Source organism: Sceloporus occidentalis, unplaced genomic scaffold (genome assembly GCF_023333645.1).
Source record: "Sceloporus occidentalis isolate IW3139 unplaced genomic scaffold, rSceOcc1.0.p SCAF_9, whole genome shotgun sequence".
Taxonomy (NCBI): domain Eukaryota; kingdom Metazoa; phylum Chordata; class Lepidosauria; order Squamata; family Phrynosomatidae; genus Sceloporus; species Sceloporus occidentalis.
Window position 1 is genome coordinate 48,786,073 of NW_028316989.1, and position 17,862 is coordinate 48,803,934.

The 17,862-nt window shown below is 46.4% G+C and overlaps 1 protein-coding gene across 2 annotated transcripts; it reads left to right on the top strand.

Annotated features, from left to right (window-relative positions):
• The first annotated feature begins 526 nt into the window (after window positions 1-526).
• Window positions 527-17,119, top strand: LOC149307508 (uncharacterized). Of its 2 annotated transcripts, XM_089539317.1 has the most exons (5): window positions 527-830; window positions 1,365-1,446; window positions 11,272-11,309; window positions 13,309-13,366; window positions 15,228-17,119. In XM_089539317.1, the coding sequence occupies exons 1-5, from the start codon at window positions 813-815 to the stop codon at window positions 16,475-16,477; spliced, it is 1,446 nt and encodes a 481-aa protein (XP_089395443.1). In that variant the 5' UTR covers window positions 527-812; the 3' UTR covers window positions 16,478-17,119. The 2 variants fall into 2 exon arrangements, with proteins under 2 accessions (XP_089395443.1, XP_089395444.1); XM_089539318.1 differs by lacking the exons at window positions 527-830; window positions 1,365-1,446 and adding an exon at window positions 7,248-7,633 and having other exon boundaries at window positions 15,228-17,118.
• Window positions 17,120-17,862: the final 743 nt, after the last annotated feature.

Genomic DNA, 17,862 nt, shown 5'->3' on the forward strand with positions numbered 1-17,862 from the left:
GCGCGCGGGCGCGGGCGGGAGCGCGCGCCAGGGAAACAGCAGGGCGTGGCCTCCAAGCCAGCCAATGGGAGCTTGGCGCAGGGAGCGGGCAGCCAATGGGAAGGCGCGGCCTCTCCGACTGACAGAGAAAGAGCCCGGCCGGGGACGAGCCAGACCCGCGGGCGGCGCACTTGGCTCCAGCCGCCGAAGGAGACGGACGCAGGGACCGACGGCGTTCAGAGGGAGGCTCTGGGGAAAGGTTGTGGGGGGCTCCGGGGGCCGGCCAGGAGAAGAGCCCCTCTGGGGGGCCTCCTTTTCCCGGACCTGTCCTCCAGGATGCCTGGCCTTCACTTTTCTATTGCTGCGTTCAGCCTCTGATTCTTTGGCAAGCCCTAGGCTTTTCCCTCTTGAAAGTCTCCTCCCAGGAGGCGCCCCAGAACGCCCTCCATTTTGAGCATGCCTTTCCATTGATAGATCAGTGTGTTTTCCAGCTTTGATTTGATCATGCCCTCCCTCTCCCCCCCCCCCCCCCCCCCGCTTGGATGCCCTACATTTCGGCAGTGCCTTGTCCTCCTCTCCTTTTAGGACATCTGGATTATTCCTGCAGGGCCAGGACGGCCAGACTTGGCCTCCATTTATGGCTTCGGTCCAGGAGGCACTCCAGAATGCCCTCCATTTTGCGCATGGCTAAGAAGCATGAATGTACAATTATGCCAGTGTTTTGAGCTTTGATTTGGTCAGGTCCAGGGCGACCAGGCCTCCTCTTTTTCTCCATTTCCACCTGTCCAGGAAGAAGTCCAGAATGCCCTCCATTTTGCGCATGGCCAAGAAGCATGAGTTTATATGCTTCTGTGAGTGCTTTCAGCCTTTGCTTGGTGGCGTGCTCCATTTCGCTTGAATGTCCTACGTTTTGCAGCGCCTTGTCCTCCCTTGGGGACGCCTGGGCAACCTGGCCTGGATGCCCTAAAGGCATCTGGTGCCCCTTGGCAGGGCACTGGGGTCTCAGCAGCAGCTGCCTTCTCTCAAGGGAGATGCCTGGGTCTTTGCTCTGAATGTGGGGACAAAGAGAAGGGGAAATGGGGAGATTCATTCCCATTCCTGGTGGGGAGAGGGCTGTGGGCATCCTGTGTCCTTGCAAGACAGCAAGACAGACTTGCGCAGAATGACCAACGGCCTTGTTGGCAAAGGAAGGGGGATCGCCTGAAGGATGGTTATGCAAGACAGAGGAGAATGCTTTGCACCCTGGAGTAAAAGGGGAGCAGGTCAGGAGTGAGTCATTTGGGTCCAGGGAAGGAAAATCGGGGGTCAGGAGGGGGAAGACTGTCACAGGGGGCTGCCTAATACACTTGTGCTTTTTATGTGCCACCGCTCTTTCCCTTCTGCAGCTCCTTGGAGAACAGAACGAGTTGGGAGACCCTCCTTCCAAAGGAAATCGAGGGGTTCAGTTCACAGAGGTAGAATTCAAAGGTATAGCTGTGTTTGTCTGTGGAATCAGACCATAGAGAGATCTTGTAGCCCCTTTGAGACTCACTTTCATAAGGCTTTCATAGGCTTCAGGCTACTTCCTCAAGTGCATTTATGTAATGTAATCTAATGTCCAAATGAACGTAGAGAGATCTTGTAGCACCTTTGAGACTGAAATTGGCAGCAGGAGCTTTCCTAGGCTTCAAATCTACTTCCTCAGAAGCATCAATTCCTAGTGGTTGTATTTCCCCCTCCTTGCTGATATTCAGACTTATGGAAGAAGATACATGGCTGATGCTTGCTTTCCTGGCATGGAGGAGGGTTGCCTTGGGTGGGCACCCTTCCTGCCGAAGCGGGTGTCTGGTTACGGTTCAGTCGCCGCACCTCTTCCACGCTCCTCCCCAGAAGAGGAACGAGATCTTTTGCTAATCACTGGCCTATTTATAAAGGAATCCTTGGTACAAGCTCACTTTCTCTGGAGGACTTCCAGGCCTTCATCATCAAGCTGTAAGATCAGAGGAGCGATGATGTTGACATGGGAATGCGGCTGTTGAAATAAGGCCCTTGCCCTCGGGCGTGACGCTGCAGGTAGGTAGGGGCTTCCTCTGATCCTCCCCTTGGCTTGATGTTTTGCTCTGGGTCATCCAAGAAGTAGAGAAAGTGACCATGAGGATACCTGGGACTTGTTGACTTCCTTAGTTGCATGTGTCTTAGGAATGCCAGTTTTAGTAAAGAGCTAATTCTCTATTGAAATGTTAACTGCTGTGGTGTGGCTGCTCCGGAAAGACTGGACGCATTCCACCTGGCAGTGGCTTCCATAAAGGGCCAGCATACCATGGAACACTTTGACATTAGTTTGGTGTTTTCTTCAGCTGGCAATATCCACCTGTTCCACAGAGACCTTTTAAGTATAATACTCCAGTTGTTGTGAAGTGACTTTGGGGTCCCAGCATTTCCAGACAGAGGCTAGAGGAGTTCTGGGGTCATACTGGACTCTTTCCACACAGAAACTGGTGGCATGCTGAGCTTCCCTGGGTAGAGAGGAGGGAAGGCCTGTTGTCCAAATGATAGCTGCTATAGTCTTGTATTTAAAAGAAAGGCAGACCAGCCATGAGGATCAACGTATTTGGTATTTCGTGGCATCTTCCAAGGTCCCATGGTAGCTACAGAGATGAAACACACATCACATTACATGGAGAGCAGAAGAGGTTGAGAACACTTTCTGTGGCCACCTGGATTCCTTGTGCAGGCCATGATAAGGTGGAAAGTCCATTAATGCCTCCACGGTTGGTCTCTGGCAATGGCTGAGAAGGTTGTCCCTATCCAACCTGTTAGGAAAACAGAGACTAATCCCATAATATTATTGCTGATCTGTGACCATTTTTAGCATACAGTGTTAGCTTTTGAGGACAAAAAAGAAAGAGAGAGATGCAATGTACATAAAATGTCTTCCAAGAGAATGGTGTTTGGCATTAAAACTCTGGAGACCGTTAGCACAAATGTAGTCCTTGCAGAGCTGTTGGCCTTCCTGGCTCCCTTTTTCCTTTTTGCAGGCGGTCGTGGGAGGGAGCAGGGGTCACAGCATCACTGGGCTGCAAATACTGTGCAAGTTTCATAAGATTCAGCCGTTAGCGCGTCTTTACAACCAGTGGCGCAAAATAACAGCTTCTGTGAGAGTGCGATCACACCAAGGTTAAGTGAGAAAAGGAAATGAAAATAGCTATTCTCTCTCCTCAGTTTCAGGAATCTCAAGACATTCCCAAGAGAAGGAAAATAATAATATAAGTGTGCCTTAACTTTCCTCGGCACTCTGCATCCCACCAGATAATAAGCGGGCTTACGTCAAAGGTTGTGAAAATGTAGTTCAGGCTGCGCTTGCATTCTCAGCACTACTCCCTGGCCTCTTTGCTAGCCTTTGGACCTTTTTATGTTTGAACTCGAGGGGGAAAAAACACATTGTAAATCTTGAAAGCATTGGTGGTACAGGCAAAACTGGCTCCATAGGGATAACAGATCAATAATGAACAGTCCGTTGCATAATGATGAAAACACATGTAACGTTGCAGGCTTCAAAAAGGCTCCTCGTTGCTGGTTCCTAAAATACTCAATCTCTTTTCAGGACAAACTGGTCCTTTGTGCAAATATATTCAGGCTTGTTTTTATGTTTGTCCATTTTTCCCCATTAGGCATTAAAAAAGAACTTTAAAACCTTGTGTTTGTAATTGGAGGTTCTTTAACAAAAACATCTTAAGACCTCAGTCTGATAGAAATGGACAATAGATTGTGTTACTTTCCTGATTCCCTTTAGGAGATTCCCATTGCTGCCCTCTTTACAGATTCAGTGCAGATGGCAGGTTTTCCAGGTGGCTTTGGGGTGTCCTATACCCACCTGCCAGCTTCCATTTCAGCTGTGAGCATGGCTATTACTGTGCTCTGGCAAAAAAACCATTTGCTACAAGGCCAGGGTCCTTCCTTGGATGGGATGCTGAGCACTGCTCTTGGGTCTGTTGCCCTCAGAGGTGTTCCAGGTGCAGCACTCCAGAACGCTTTCCTCAAGCCAGCTCTTCTTGTTTCTTGTCCTCAGAGAGTTGGTGAAAAGTCTTGTAGCAAGCCTCTGCAAAGGGAGGAGGACCTCTAACAGAGCTTACCAGAGAACTAGTGATAGGTCTGTGGCTTTTACACTTGCATAATATTTTTCCAATACCGTTTATCTTTGCATTAATGCATGCAGTGCAGAATAAGTATAGCACACAAAGGAAACCAATGTGGGGTAGTGGTTTGAGCTTTGGACTAGGGCTCTGGAGAACAGGCCTCAAATCCCCCCTCAGCCATGGAAACCCAATGGACAAAAACCTCTGAACAAATCTTAACCAAGAAAACCCTGTGATGGGTTTATCTTAAGCGTCACCATTAGTCGGAAACAGTTTGAAGGCAACAACAACAATAGCTCACAAATAATTACAACATAAAAAGGGAACCAAGTAATACACTCAAGTCGTGACTAGAATCAAAGTAAAAGAAATCTGTAGGACTAACATTGTGACCCAGTGCATGCTAACCCTGAAGTGAGTACCTATAGTATACGGTTTACTACTGGTAAATGTCTTTACAATTTCAGTGTAAGCTATTTTGAAGGATCAGTACCTGTTTACATCACAAATACACAACTCTTAATCCAAGTCTCTTGAGGCTAAGAAAATTACCTTTAGAAAGTATAACAGAATGTAAGACACAAAACAGACTCAGTGAGCAATGATAAAATCAATCCCATGAATGCTAGAATGAATAAAGAGTCACCTGTAATTTCACAGATTGGGGCAGCTTGCAGTGTCACAGCTAAGAAAATCATGCTCAGCCTTGTTCTTCAGCATAACTAAAGAGATTATGAGAACAGCTTCCAAAGAATAACTTCATGCGCAGACCCAGAAGGGAGCAAGTAGTCTTTTAGGTATCCCAATACCAGGATATTTAAGGTCTTTAAAGGCCAAGCTAAACCCTGAATGATGTGCAACAAAACAAGCTGACAGCCGGTGTAGACCTTTAAGCACTAACAGGGTATGGCCTCCTGCAGGTTCCCAAAACAAAGTGTTCAAAGGCAAGAATATATGACTACCCAGAATATATTACAATAATCTAATCAGGAAAATGTGGGACCATGAATAACTCCTGCTTTTTTCACAAGCAGGTGAGATGGGATGTACATCCAACAGCACATGCAACTCAAACCTGGTGCAAGGGCATGGGTCCTTTTTAGTTTTCAGCCCCAGGCTACGTTTTCTGGGGCTAATTTTAGGTGGATGAGGAAATACATCTTTGTATGCACCTTTCCTTCCCCTTCCAGCCCAGTAGACTATTGGGATTCAGAGAAGCCGCATAAAATTAGGCAGAGGGTTGTCGGCTTGTGTTATAAAACGAATACATCATCAACCAGAACTGGCCAAATTCAGTCTATTGCATCTATAGTGCTAGCCATCTAGGAACATTGATTTAACTTGGTAATTCGCTATGGTACCAAAAAACCAAGTCCTTAATCCTACCTAGATGGAGACCAGTGTATTGATCCTCCTCTATCACATTGTTGATCTGTTCAGGACATCCACCTGAAAAAAGAGGGGAAGAAGTCATTGTATGACACTCCAAATCTCCAGCCGTTTCACATACCTATTAAAACAGTACAAAGGGCAAGACTTCCACACCACAAATTCTGTGGGGCAGCCCTCCAACAACACATTCCTGAACTAGCAGACCAGCTAGGAATGGAACCAGACAATGGGTCTAAAGGGGTTACAGTGGTTGACCATATTGAAAACCAAGCCCCTGAGAAGTGCCAGGAAAAAACAGCTGGCACTGGAAGCCAAAAGCAAATACTGTGCTTGATCAAGGGAAGAACACCAGAGGGACCAGCCTAAGGTATGGTCCTTTTTCCTATGAAGTATACCCCAGGATCATTTGTAGCACTCATGGGGTACTTCAGGGGCCAGTTTTCTGCCCCCCAGGACCTTGCAGACTACCACACAAACATGTATACACATGCACAAATATGGACATGTATACATATAGTGTGTGTGTGAGAAAGTCCATGTTGACGCCACCCAAACAATGGTAGGGGCATATTTTGCCTACAAAATTTGCAGCATCTCATGCCAAGTGATTCTGCACCAAATCGTGGGGTGGCACCCTCAGACCCATGGGGCACCAGCATCCCTGCATGCTGGAAGTTGTAGTCCAAAAAGGAAAAAGCTTCTCCAGACTGACCTGAGGGTTGGAGATGCTTTTGGGGTCCTCCTTTGCGATGGTGCAATCCATGGGGCGCAGCAACTCTTCTTGGCATTAAGTGCAGCTTCTTTGGGGTCCCTTGAGATGGATGTGTGCCTGGCTTTTGGGGGGGGGGGGTCCAAGCTAGCCCTATAACTCCTCAGCTGCCTTGAATGGCACTAAAGACCTTGAAAGACCTCCAAGTTCCATTGTCAATATTTAATGAAGTAGACATGCCAGTGTCCGCTGGGGATGGGGATACTGGAGATGGACTGGAGGTAATGGGAGAGATGCCTATTAATGGGGTTTTCTTGGCAGGGTTTGTCCAGAGGGGGTTGCCCTTGAGGCTGAGAGAGTGTGACTCCCCCAAAATGACCCAGGGAAAAAGGAGTAATTTTTTTTGGGGGGGATAACTCTGATCTTAAAAAATACACAATTGAGGGGACCCCAAAAACATAGGATTTCTGCCCCTGTTAAGGAGGGAAAGATGGCTGCTTAAAAGGATGGGGGCTTCTTTGAAGGTTTAGTTTTTGGAGGGTTATTCCCTCTCCTTTGGCCGTGAGATTTTGGGAGAGTCACAGTCTCTCAGCCTCAGGGCAAAGCTGCCAAGAAAAACCCACGATGAAGTCGCCATAAACTGGGAATGACATGAAGCCACACAACAACAAGACGGAGTCCATTTTGGGATATCAATGGAATAAATAATAATAATAATAACAACATAGGCTTCGACTCCCATCCCTGAAGGGTCGCTGTGTCTGAAAGCGTGGGATACAAATGCAATCAATAGGTGCAAATAATAATAATAATATAAATTAGAGGTTTCGACTCCCATCTGATAAAGTGTCCCCAAAAAGTAAAGTATGAAATGGGGGGCCATGTTAGAACAAAAATGGACGCCTTCCCCTCGGGGATTTTTGAGGGGTCAAAGATTTCCCTCTGAACCCCAAAATGCTTCTCCCCCAAATAAAAGATTCCTATTTAGGGAAGAACCGGAGTGTGAGGGAAACAAGGCCGCCATGACTTCCCCTCAGAGCGGCCTGAAGGGAATATCTATGAGGCGATGAGGAGAGACAAGGGGCGCCATTTTCCCTCTCCGTCCCTGGCTCCCTCCATGTTTATTCCCGTTCTATTTCCCCTCCTCCTCGGCGGGCTCTATCTTTCCCCCTCGTTCCCGGTGTTCGGCCTTTTGTCCCTCCCTTCGTCCGTGGGCGTCGAGAGAACGGTGACGGTTGTCGGCGTTCTCCCTTCTCTTGCCCGCCGAGGAGGAGGGATGGAGCGGCCGCCATGAGGGAGAAGGGGAGCCGCCCTCTCTGAGGAGAAGGAGGAGGGAAAAGGGAGACGATGGCGGCTTGTTCTTCTCCTTCGCTGCCGTTGCTTTTTTTGTGGGCCCTTTTGGGCTCCTTGCCCCGGCTGGGAGGCGCCCCGCCCCCGAGTGAGTCGCGCCCCCCGCGGGCAAGCCGCGCTAATTTAGGCCGGGGTCGCGCCTCGCGCTCCGAAAACGACTAGGCCCCATCCTCCTCCTCCTCCTCCTCGACGCGCAGATTCCCCTCAGAGAACATGGCGCCGAGGACGACGATGAGGAATCTTTCTCCGTCTATTCTGATACAATTGGTTTTGAATACATTTGGGTTTTGTTCCTAAATATTATGGTTTTTTTGTCAGTTCCTCTTTCTCTGAACCATGGAGCCAGAACGCACTGCAGAAATAGTAATAATAATAATAATAATAATAATCCAGTTTTGAGACCGATTTAACTGCCCTCAGTGCTAGAGAATCCTGGGAATTGTAGTTTGTTGTGGCACCAGAGCTGTCTCTCTCTCTCTGACAGAGAAGGCTTACTGTCTCACAAAACTACAACTCCCAGGATTCCCTAGCATTGAGCCAGGGCAGTTAAAGAGGCCTCAGTCCTGGCAACTGGTGGTTTTGTGAGGCATTTAGCCTTCTCTGGGCCAAAACACACTGTAGGAACAATAATCCACTTCGAGGCCGCTTTAACTGCCTTGACTCAGTGCTAGGGAATCCTGGGAACTGTAGTCTGTTGTGGCACCAGAGCTGTCTCTGACAGAGAAGGCAAAATGTCTCTTACAGTTCCCAGGATTCCCTATAACTGATCCAAGGCAGTTAAAGTGGTCTCAAACTGGATTATTTCTGCAGTGTGTTTTGGACCCTAGTCTCAAAGGTAGATCTTTGCCAGAAAGGTCCAATCTACACTGCAGAAATAATCCAGTTTGGGACCGTTTTGACTGCCCTACCTCAGTGCTAGGGAATTCTGGGAATTGTAGTTTGTTGTGGCCCCAGAGCTCTCTCTCTCTCTCTCTCTCTCTCTCTCTCTCTCTCAGACAAGGCAAAATGTCTCACAAAACTACAGTTCCCAGGAGTCCCTATAACTAGGCCAAGGCAGTTAAAGTGGTTTCAAATTGGACTATTTTTGCAGTCTGGGAAACTGGGAGACTGAAGGTCCCATCCACACTGCAGAAATAATCCAGTTTGGGCCCTGATTAAAAAACACAACAACATACACAAGTTAAAAACAGATAAAACAAACATTTGCATTAAAAACCCAGGTTATCATTAAACTGAATAGCGGAATCTATGGATGCTCAAATCCCATTAAATACAATGGGGTGTTGTTGTTGTTGTTGTTGTTACAGTGGGCCCTTGGTATCTGATGGGGTTTGATTCAAAGACCTCCTACAGCTACCCAAATCTGTGGATGCTCAAGTCCCATTAAGTACAATGGATAGTAATTATTATTATTATTAGTACTAAAGTGGGCCTTGGTATCTCCTGGACTTTGCTTCCAGGATCCCCCACAGATACCAAAATCCATGGATTCTCAAGTCCCATTATATACAACAATGGGGTATCATTATTATTATTATTATTATTAAAGTGGGCAAAGTGTTTCTTGCTATGGCGACTCCCAAAACTGGAAGCAGGTTGTTCCTGTGCTTGGCTGGTTATCTGGAGCTTCATTTGCTGATCCATGCCTATCCAGAGCAAACCCCCTCCAAGGACACATTCTCTGCTATGAATGCATCACATTAAATTCCAGCATTGTTCTTTGGTCTAGGTCTGTGATAACACACCAAAGAGACGGAAACTTGCATTTGTTCATTCTCTGCCTTCCTCCTTGGGTAAATTAGTTGCAGATCTTTATAAATTGCCTCCAGAATCCCGGTCCGAGGGTCATAGGGATTCAGTCTACCCAGAAAACCTTTAATATTCTGCCACTGGAGAAGTGGAAGAATTGTGGTTCTGTAGGAAGCAAAGTGTCAGCCGTGTAACTTAACCCACTTCGTTTCAATCGCAGTACAAAACGGCTTTTGCTAAAGTATTTTCATGTCTTTTTGCAAGTTTAGGGATTCCTTTCGTCTCTATAAACATCTCAAAAGCGAAATGTGTTTGGAAGCGTCCGTTCTTGAAGTGTCAGGAAACTCACCTGCCTTTTTGGCATTCAAAAAAGGCCTTCTGAATACATACATTTTAAAAAGAGGGACAGGAAGGTTGAGTGTCAGGTTGCAGCCGATCGGTCTTTTCATCCAGCATGATTTGCTATTCTGTGCCAGTTTGGGAGCAGTTTCAAACAATGACAGCTAAGTGCAGATCAATATTTTCATGACAGCCCAGGTCATCTTTTTCTTTCTTCGCTTTCCATTTATCATCCAGAGAGAACAAATCCCAAAGCCTTTCTTCAGAAACCCTGGAACAAGGTTTCCTTTGTCGTAGGGCCATCCTTTGGGCGCACATTCAGGCTCTCCATTTTCTTGTTTTTATCCGTTTGGACTTCAGTTTGGTGTGTGTGTGTGTGTGTTTGTATAGATCATTGTTCTGTCAAAGATATTCAGCAATCTGTGGCTTTTGTCCATTCATTTGAAAACTCACGCTCATACAAAAGCACCTTAAAATCAATATAACCTTTTTAGTTTAGAAGAATGGTTCACTACTGAGAATCCTTTCCCAAAATGCTCAACCTTATTGTTCTATGGATAGTTTTTTCTCAGGATTGGGTTCCATAATCTGCTAAGGAGTTATCCATATGAAGGGAGGAAATAAAAAGTATATCTATAGACGCTCTTTTTGGAGACTCAAGAGTTTCTGCCAGTTGTGCTTGAAGGTTGTGTAGCTTTTAAAACTTTGAAAAGTTATATCTGTGTGTGTCTGATTGGAGGGGAAAGTAAAGCAAAACAGACAAATCTCTTTTTCTTTGGTTATAGGAGTCTAGAGATGGAAAACAATAAACGTATTTCATTAACTTTCAAAATCCTTTTCTTCATGCTGACCATATTTCTTGGGAAAGAGGAAACAAGCAAGGAGCTGGAAATCATCAGCGCAGACAACATTTGCCAAATCAATAAGGCTTTTCCAAAGGCACTTAAAGCTTCTTTGAGAGTAGCTATGGTTCCTTAGCTCAGTTGTTGTATATACATTCTGGACACAGCTCCATTTGTTTTCTCCTGTTCCCTCGTGTTATTTCTCTCCTTGAAAACATCCTTCGTATCTCCTCAGATTCTTCAGTCTTTGCCAGATCATGGCAATAGATGAATTCTGTCTTCTTTCCAAGATATTTTTACATACAGTACTTTTAAAAAACGGTCCCCTTCTTATTATTGTTCTTCATCATCATCATCATCATCATCATCATCATCATCATCATCTTCGCAACAACTTTGTGGAGGAAGGCTCAGCCCAAGCGAAGGCCCCACGGTGTGGTGCTGCTTTTGTAGGTTGCCATTTTAAGTGTGGTTCTCCATTGGCTTTAAGAACACTCCTTCTGCATTGGGATACCTCTCTGTGCTCTTCCTGACTTAGCCCATGTTTTTGGACTCAGCACAACTCTGAAAACTTTATGTCAGAACACATTCCAGAAATCCTGAACTTTTATTTCTCTGTTTGCCTTAATATATCCTGCCCTGTCCTGAAGGCCTGGCCCCACATATAAAACATGCTAACACCTTCATTAAACACAAGACGCTCAAGCCAAGCCTCTGGGGGAGTGTTGCCACTGTAAAGTTAATTAAAATCCAAGAAGTGTGCTGGATGACTAACAATAATAATCTCTCTCTTTAGGTGTGCAACATACCTACGAAAGTGTCAAACATCTGCAGGTAATGCTAACTCAGGGCGGTTTGTATTTCTGAGGTTCTCAAGCATGTCAGGAATTTGCATTTCTTTAAAAATGAACAGATGCAACAGGTTGGAGCCAGTGGGACCATGAGGGGCGCATAGACCCAAGGTTTCCGTCCCTTGCTGCAATCCTGGTGAAAACCACCCTCCTTCCCTGTAGCTGTAGGGAAAAGACGCACAGGGAGAAAGGGTTTCTTTTGGCTTGCAGCTGGAGAAGGGAAAATTAAAGTCCCCATCCCCAAAACACCCAGCAGTTAAAATACAAAATGCACCTGACACGCTCTCCTGATGTTGTGTCCAATAACTGTCATGACTTACTTGGCTTTGAAACAAAAGGTATTCCACCTGCAATTCATTACAAAGTGGTTGGAAAGTTAGCACCCATCCAGTGCTAAGAGTCCTGTGCCATTCTTATTAATTTTTAGTCTGGGGCAGGCAGCTGTCAGGTGTTGGGAGTAGCATTAAGACACACATAGCCAGACCTTGGAGGGCTACCCTCCTCCTTTGCTCTTTGTAAAAACATTCCAGCCGGAAACAAAAGTGGCGACCCTGAGAAAGACTGGTTTTTCTTTGCCCCCAAATGCCACCTCGACACCCCTGGGGGCATTGCGAGGCACGTTTGTCTGATTTGTGTCCCTCTCTGGGCCATTTTAGGGCCAAGCAAGGCTCTTTTTCCCCCCAACAGGAAGTGGCCCACAAGCCAACTGGGTTGGCATACACTTCCTGAGGGCATTGCAGGGCAAATTGTCAATTTGGGGAGGAGGGAAAATATCTCTTACATGGGCTACCTGCAGACCACCCTTTGCCCATCCGTCCTTTAGCCGTTCTAAGGATTAATTCGATCTGCAGCGGAGGTTTTCCTGGATGTTTAGTGCAGATGGGTTGAAATGTGATCCCACACTTGGCCCTGCTGTTTTCTCACACAGAGACCTTGAGCCATTGAACAAAATGCATGTACGATAGCTTATTTTGTGCATGTTTGTGCATGGCAGCATGGACAGAAGTTGCCTGGGAAGCCCACCCTTTCTTTCCAGTTACTGGTGGTATGGATTATGGTTATGCTTGCAAGTGTCTCTGACCATCACTGTGACCAATATAGGAAGCTTTGGGTGCATGGTATGACTAGGGCCTGCCAGGACATTCCCAATCCCTTCTCACGCATGCGCACAGCCCTAGTGGCTCCTTATGTTAGACAAAGAGTAATGTTTCACGCTTTGGCGGGTGGAATGAATGACTGAAATGCATTCCAGTCCAGCAGGGGACAGAGGCTGCCTGGGTTAATCCGGCGGGTGATGCCTTCTGCCAGGAGATTGACAGGGCAAGTGTGACCCTCTTAATCATCCTGGGTCATTTCATGGTTTTGATGTTGCCAGGCATGGCATCTTTCTGGGACCCCTTGCTAGGATGAGATCAGGGCATACCATTTTGCCACTATTCCAGTCCTCCCTTTAAAAAAAACCCTCCTCCTAAAATTCTCCTTAACCCCAAATGCCTGAAAGTTAGACCCTGTGTAATTTTGTATGTCTGCTGCTTCCTCATTATTTCTACTGTTCCTACAGTGGAGAACATCTGAGACTGAAGGACTCTCCTGCTTCCACCCAGTTCTTGCAGAGAAAATGGAGGAAGGGGAGTTGTTGAGGAGAGGCAGCACCATGCACTCTCTAGTACCTTGTCTGATAACCTGCTCTTTCAGATGCCAAGAATTGGCACTGTTAGGCAGGGACTCAGAGCAATGGGCAACTGGGAGGAGAGGAGCAGACCCCATCTTGACATTAAGACCCATGTGTGCCCAAAGGGATTCTTTGGCATGTGGACATGGTTTTGATTTTCTTCCTATACTGAATATTTTGATACAGATAACCTTCCTGCATTGGTAAAGTGTAATTTAGGATTCTGACAGATGATGAAAAGCTTGCTACTACGATAAAATAACAACCAAATGGAAATGACCAGAGTTGCTTTTTCCCTTCCCTTGTGCAGATATCGGTGCATCCAACAGCAGTTGTGCAAATTTCAGGAGAGAAAGAAGACAACCAGAGTAAGATTGTTGCTCTTCCTTTTCAATATGACATCTTTGAAAATCCTTACTGCAAAAGCTCTTTGAAAGCCTGTTTCAAAGAAGCCGGTCCCTAGACATTGCACTTGTGTTTATTTGTTGTGCCTTTTGGGCTGGCCTACCAAAGGCATTTCTCACTGTGTTGGCCAGCATAGTTAGCCCTGCCTGCTTTTTGTTTCAGTCCTGTAAAACAAAGGAGTTCTGGACAGAAATCTAGAACGTTCGGGTTACTCTCTGTTGGATTCACTGGTCCCTCCTGTCAGCCTTTGCACCCCTCCTTTTGTTTTTATGGCGCAAATGGTGTACGAATCAAGCCTGTGAGCTATTTGGGCATTGCGTTTCCTTGTTTTGTGTGTCCAGTTATGCTGTGATGCTGTCTCATGGCTATCTGATTGTGGGCAGGGCCGGTGTAGCCGGTTGCATGGTGGGTGTGGTCCTTCCCTGCTAAGCCCTCACCACGTGAGAAACAAACTTTCCAGGGCCGGAAGTGCAGCAGCAGTGGTGCCTTTAATGGCAACAAGTAACTCAACAGTGCAGCAACAGAACACAATCCTCAGTCCAACCCTAGTCAAACAGTACTTGCGTTGCAGACCCTACAAAGAGGCAGCGTCACCGGTGCTCCCGTCAGGGCCTTTGTCGATGCTCAGCCGTCCACCAGAGTATTTCTCCAAAGCCTCCCTCTCTGACTTTTCCCAGTCCTGTGGCTCGAGGCCCTGTTCCCAGCAGCTCCCCTTGGTGTCCCACCACTCGCCCTCCAGGCTTCCCGGGGCTCTCCGTCTCCAGTCGCCCTCTCCCGGGTACAAGAATTCGCCTTCCTCCCGGGGGTCTCTTAGCCTTAAGACCTCGTGGGGGCTGGGGCCCCGAGGGCTTGCCCTTCCTTGCAGGGACACAGGTCTCCCGACCCTCTGTGGGCTGCGGATTACCTTTCCTCTTCCCAACTCGACCGCCTCTCCTCGTCCTCCTCTTCCGCGTTTTAGGCCCCCCCGCGCAACTCCTCTCCTGCCTACTTATACCCCTCTGGGGCTCCGCCTCCCTTTCCTCTGCCCCCTCCCCTGGGGCCTCCTTCCTGATTTCCTCCACCTGGTCACCCTCACACCCCCCAACTCTCCCAGTATCAGGCTCTGCCTCACTACACTGATCTATCAGAACAAAATGGGAATCACCCAGATAGTCATGGAGGGGATGTGGTCAAGGGACCAAAGGGGGAAAAACTGTTGGAAAACATTGCTTATGTTCCATTTCAAACAAAGTCAAAGAATGCCAATGAAATACGTAGCTCGGTTTCATAAGAATGCCCAACTAAGCATTGGTTTAATTGTGCGGATAAATAAATCCTGATGATGGGAGGAAGAAAAGGGGGAAGACGTTTTAGTCGTAGAGGTAGTTGATGGTATGTCCCAGTTTTATTAAGGCAGCAGTGAATGGGGAAAGGATTCCTTCCCCCATCTCTAAAATGTCTCCATATCTTTTTTCCCCTAGTAAATCCCAATTGTGTTAGTTGGAGCTTTTCCCCTCATATTAACTGTCAGTTAATAAGTTAATATGTTAACAGTTAATATGATATTTGTCAAGATTCCAACAGAAGAGGGCAGATGAAATCTCCCTTCCTGTTGCTGTAGTCCTAAAGACAACTGAGGACATACCCCAACACACACACACAGACACACACACACACACACACACACAGAGGGCTTACTTTTTCATACATGTTTTTAGCAAGTGTAGTTGCTAACCACAAAATTATGGCAATGTTTAGCTTGACAGAGCAAAATGCCCAATACTGTGAGCCCTGAGACTGAAGTGTTCAGCCATCATTTACTCAGCTGTCCTTTCTGCTACACAGATTCTTCTAAATCAGCTGGACTGTCATCAACAGAGCAAGAGGAGAAGACTTTGAATGATCTTGTGGGCCTTTTGCAAGATATGGTCAAAAACATCCCGACGCAGCGAACCCAGCCGCCAGAGGAATCCCAAACTGGCGCGACACCCATATCCCCCAGAGAGCCTTCTCCCTCGGGAACAGTTGACACAGTCTGGAAGAGCGTTAAGCCGAAGGAGGAGGAAATTAAAATAGAGGCATCGGAAACAGTTGTCTTGGCTACAGAAACCCCCCAAACGACAACAGCGTTTTGGCATCTCAGAAACGACACAAATGCCTCTGTTGTTTTGCATTCGGATAGGACCACGACAAAAAGCACAACTCCAGAAGGTTACCAGCATGAGATAAGTGCGTCGATTTCTTTCTTTTCTGCGACTCCTGCAACTCCTGCTTCACAAAAACCACTGGTCAGCGCGTCACTTTTGTTGGCAAATAATACCACTCCTGCAGCAAACGCTAAGAGTTTTGATCAGCTCACAAATGGAGCCTTGGCCAGTCTGGTGGAGTCCTTAAAGAATGTTAAAAAGTTACACCTGAAACTACACAAACCCACCAGCCAACCCCAGCAGGAGAGCAGTAAAGAAACCCATGTGGAGGCACCTCAGCGTAAACCTTCAGGAGCAGACATCTTGGACTTAATCGACACACTGATCAAAACGATAAAGAACGCGCCTGCGACTGTTAAGGAAGACCCTGCGCTCCACAACTACATTCATAAAGCAGAAGGCTACCTAAAAAATGCTTTGGAGTTGGCCGCAGAAGCAGAGAAGAAGCTGGCCAAGGCTATGAAGCAGGAGCAGGAGAAGGGGAATGGGAAAGAAAATGAGAAGGAGCAGGAGAAGGAGGCGGTAGTAGAGGTGGTGGTATCTGCCTCGCCACCAACCAAAGCGCCTGCATCCGTGGCGCCCAACCATGCGCCTCCGCCTCCATCTGAGTCATTAGCCAAAAAGGCAAATGAAACACAAGTAGAAATGGGGAAGCTAAAAGCATTCATTAACTTGCTGTATGGTTTTAGTCCCCAGCTAACTTCATACGCACAAAATTCACCCAATAAAAAAGGGGCTGAGGATATTATTGATAGAACAATGGCAGTCCTTAGTGCCATAAAGAGCGTTTTCTGTGGAAATGCGGATGGTCAGAGCAAACAGATGCTGAAGCAATTGTTAGAGAAAGACATGGAGCTTGTAAAGCAAGCCATGAAGGAGGTCATCTAGGAAGGAACATCTGTTTCCTGGTAGTCTAGGTGTTTTTCATCAGAGTTATGTACAATTAGTAATCCGTTTTCTCATTCATAACAGCCAGCTGAATATATCTGTTTGTATCCATTGACAAGTCTGGAATTAAATATTTCTTTGCAAATAATTCTGGATATTGAAATGATTCAGGGTATTTATCACTGAGTATGAGTTCACCATTCAGCTATTTGGGTTTACATTTAAGTTATAATATTGAAGGCAGGTCAAGAAAATTTCTGGGTTGACATAAAGTTATTACGATGTTGAACTATTACATTTTGCTAGGTGTGTGTGTGTGTGTGTGTGTGTGTGTATGCAAAATGGGATAGTTTTTGTCCTTGGGTTCACCTTAAACATGTAATGATAGAAGAAGACGGCAGAGCTTCCAGATAACCAGTAAGGTTATCGCTGTTTTGTGGATTTGGGATTTTATTGTACTTTGCTGTATGGGCAACATAGGTACCCCTGGATATCTGAAGATGGTAGATGAAGTGGGCATTCTCCTATTTCATAGACAGGAGCCAAGATGAAACATAAATGTCATAAAACCTCAGAACGATTGGGAGAAATGCAGCCATGCGAGGACTGCGCCAAACCTTTTAAAGTATTCTGGCCAAGTAGAACACTGTTTGGGATTCTTGCTGTTCTGTTATTCAGTTGAATAAACCAAGTGCTATACATTCATTAAACAGGTTAACAGTTCATTCCTCAATTTGCAAAATATTGCAGAGGCTGGCGATGATGCTGTCGCTTGGTTTTTCGGTTCCTAACTGCTTCTGCCTGCAGCCTGTCAGGAGCACCTGTCTCTGGGTTGCTGTGCAAATCGGAGTGGCTTCCTCCCTTTAGGATGGGAAGCTGTCTTGACTGTTCTTTGGAGAAGAAGGTATTTAATGCTGTATCTTAACGTGAGACACTTGCAGTCTATTTTGCAAAGTCTTGTCTGTAAGATAGGATCTCGTATGCCATGCTCTTCATGACATCCTTTTAAAAATATTACTGAAAAAGGAAGAGAGGGGGGAAAGCAAGAAGCCTCCTGACGTAAGCTGCAGGTAACCTGTGTTTTCTTTCTTATCCCTTGAGGCGCATGCCTTGGCTAGCTTACCTGAGTCATCTAGAGCTGTTTTTCCTACCAGTCTTTTCAGCTCTGCAAATGTTTTCTACTTTGGCTGTGGTTTTAATTGCTATGTATGAGAGGTGTCTTGTCTCTGGGGTCAGATTAAATGACTCCGTGGGTCCCTCCCAGACCCCAGTTCTGTGATCTGGACAAAGTACGCGTCACACAAGTCTCATTATTAGAACAGGTTTTGTTTCGTTTCACTAAAGACACTGAGCCATTACTCGGCTGAGTGCAGAATCACAGCCAA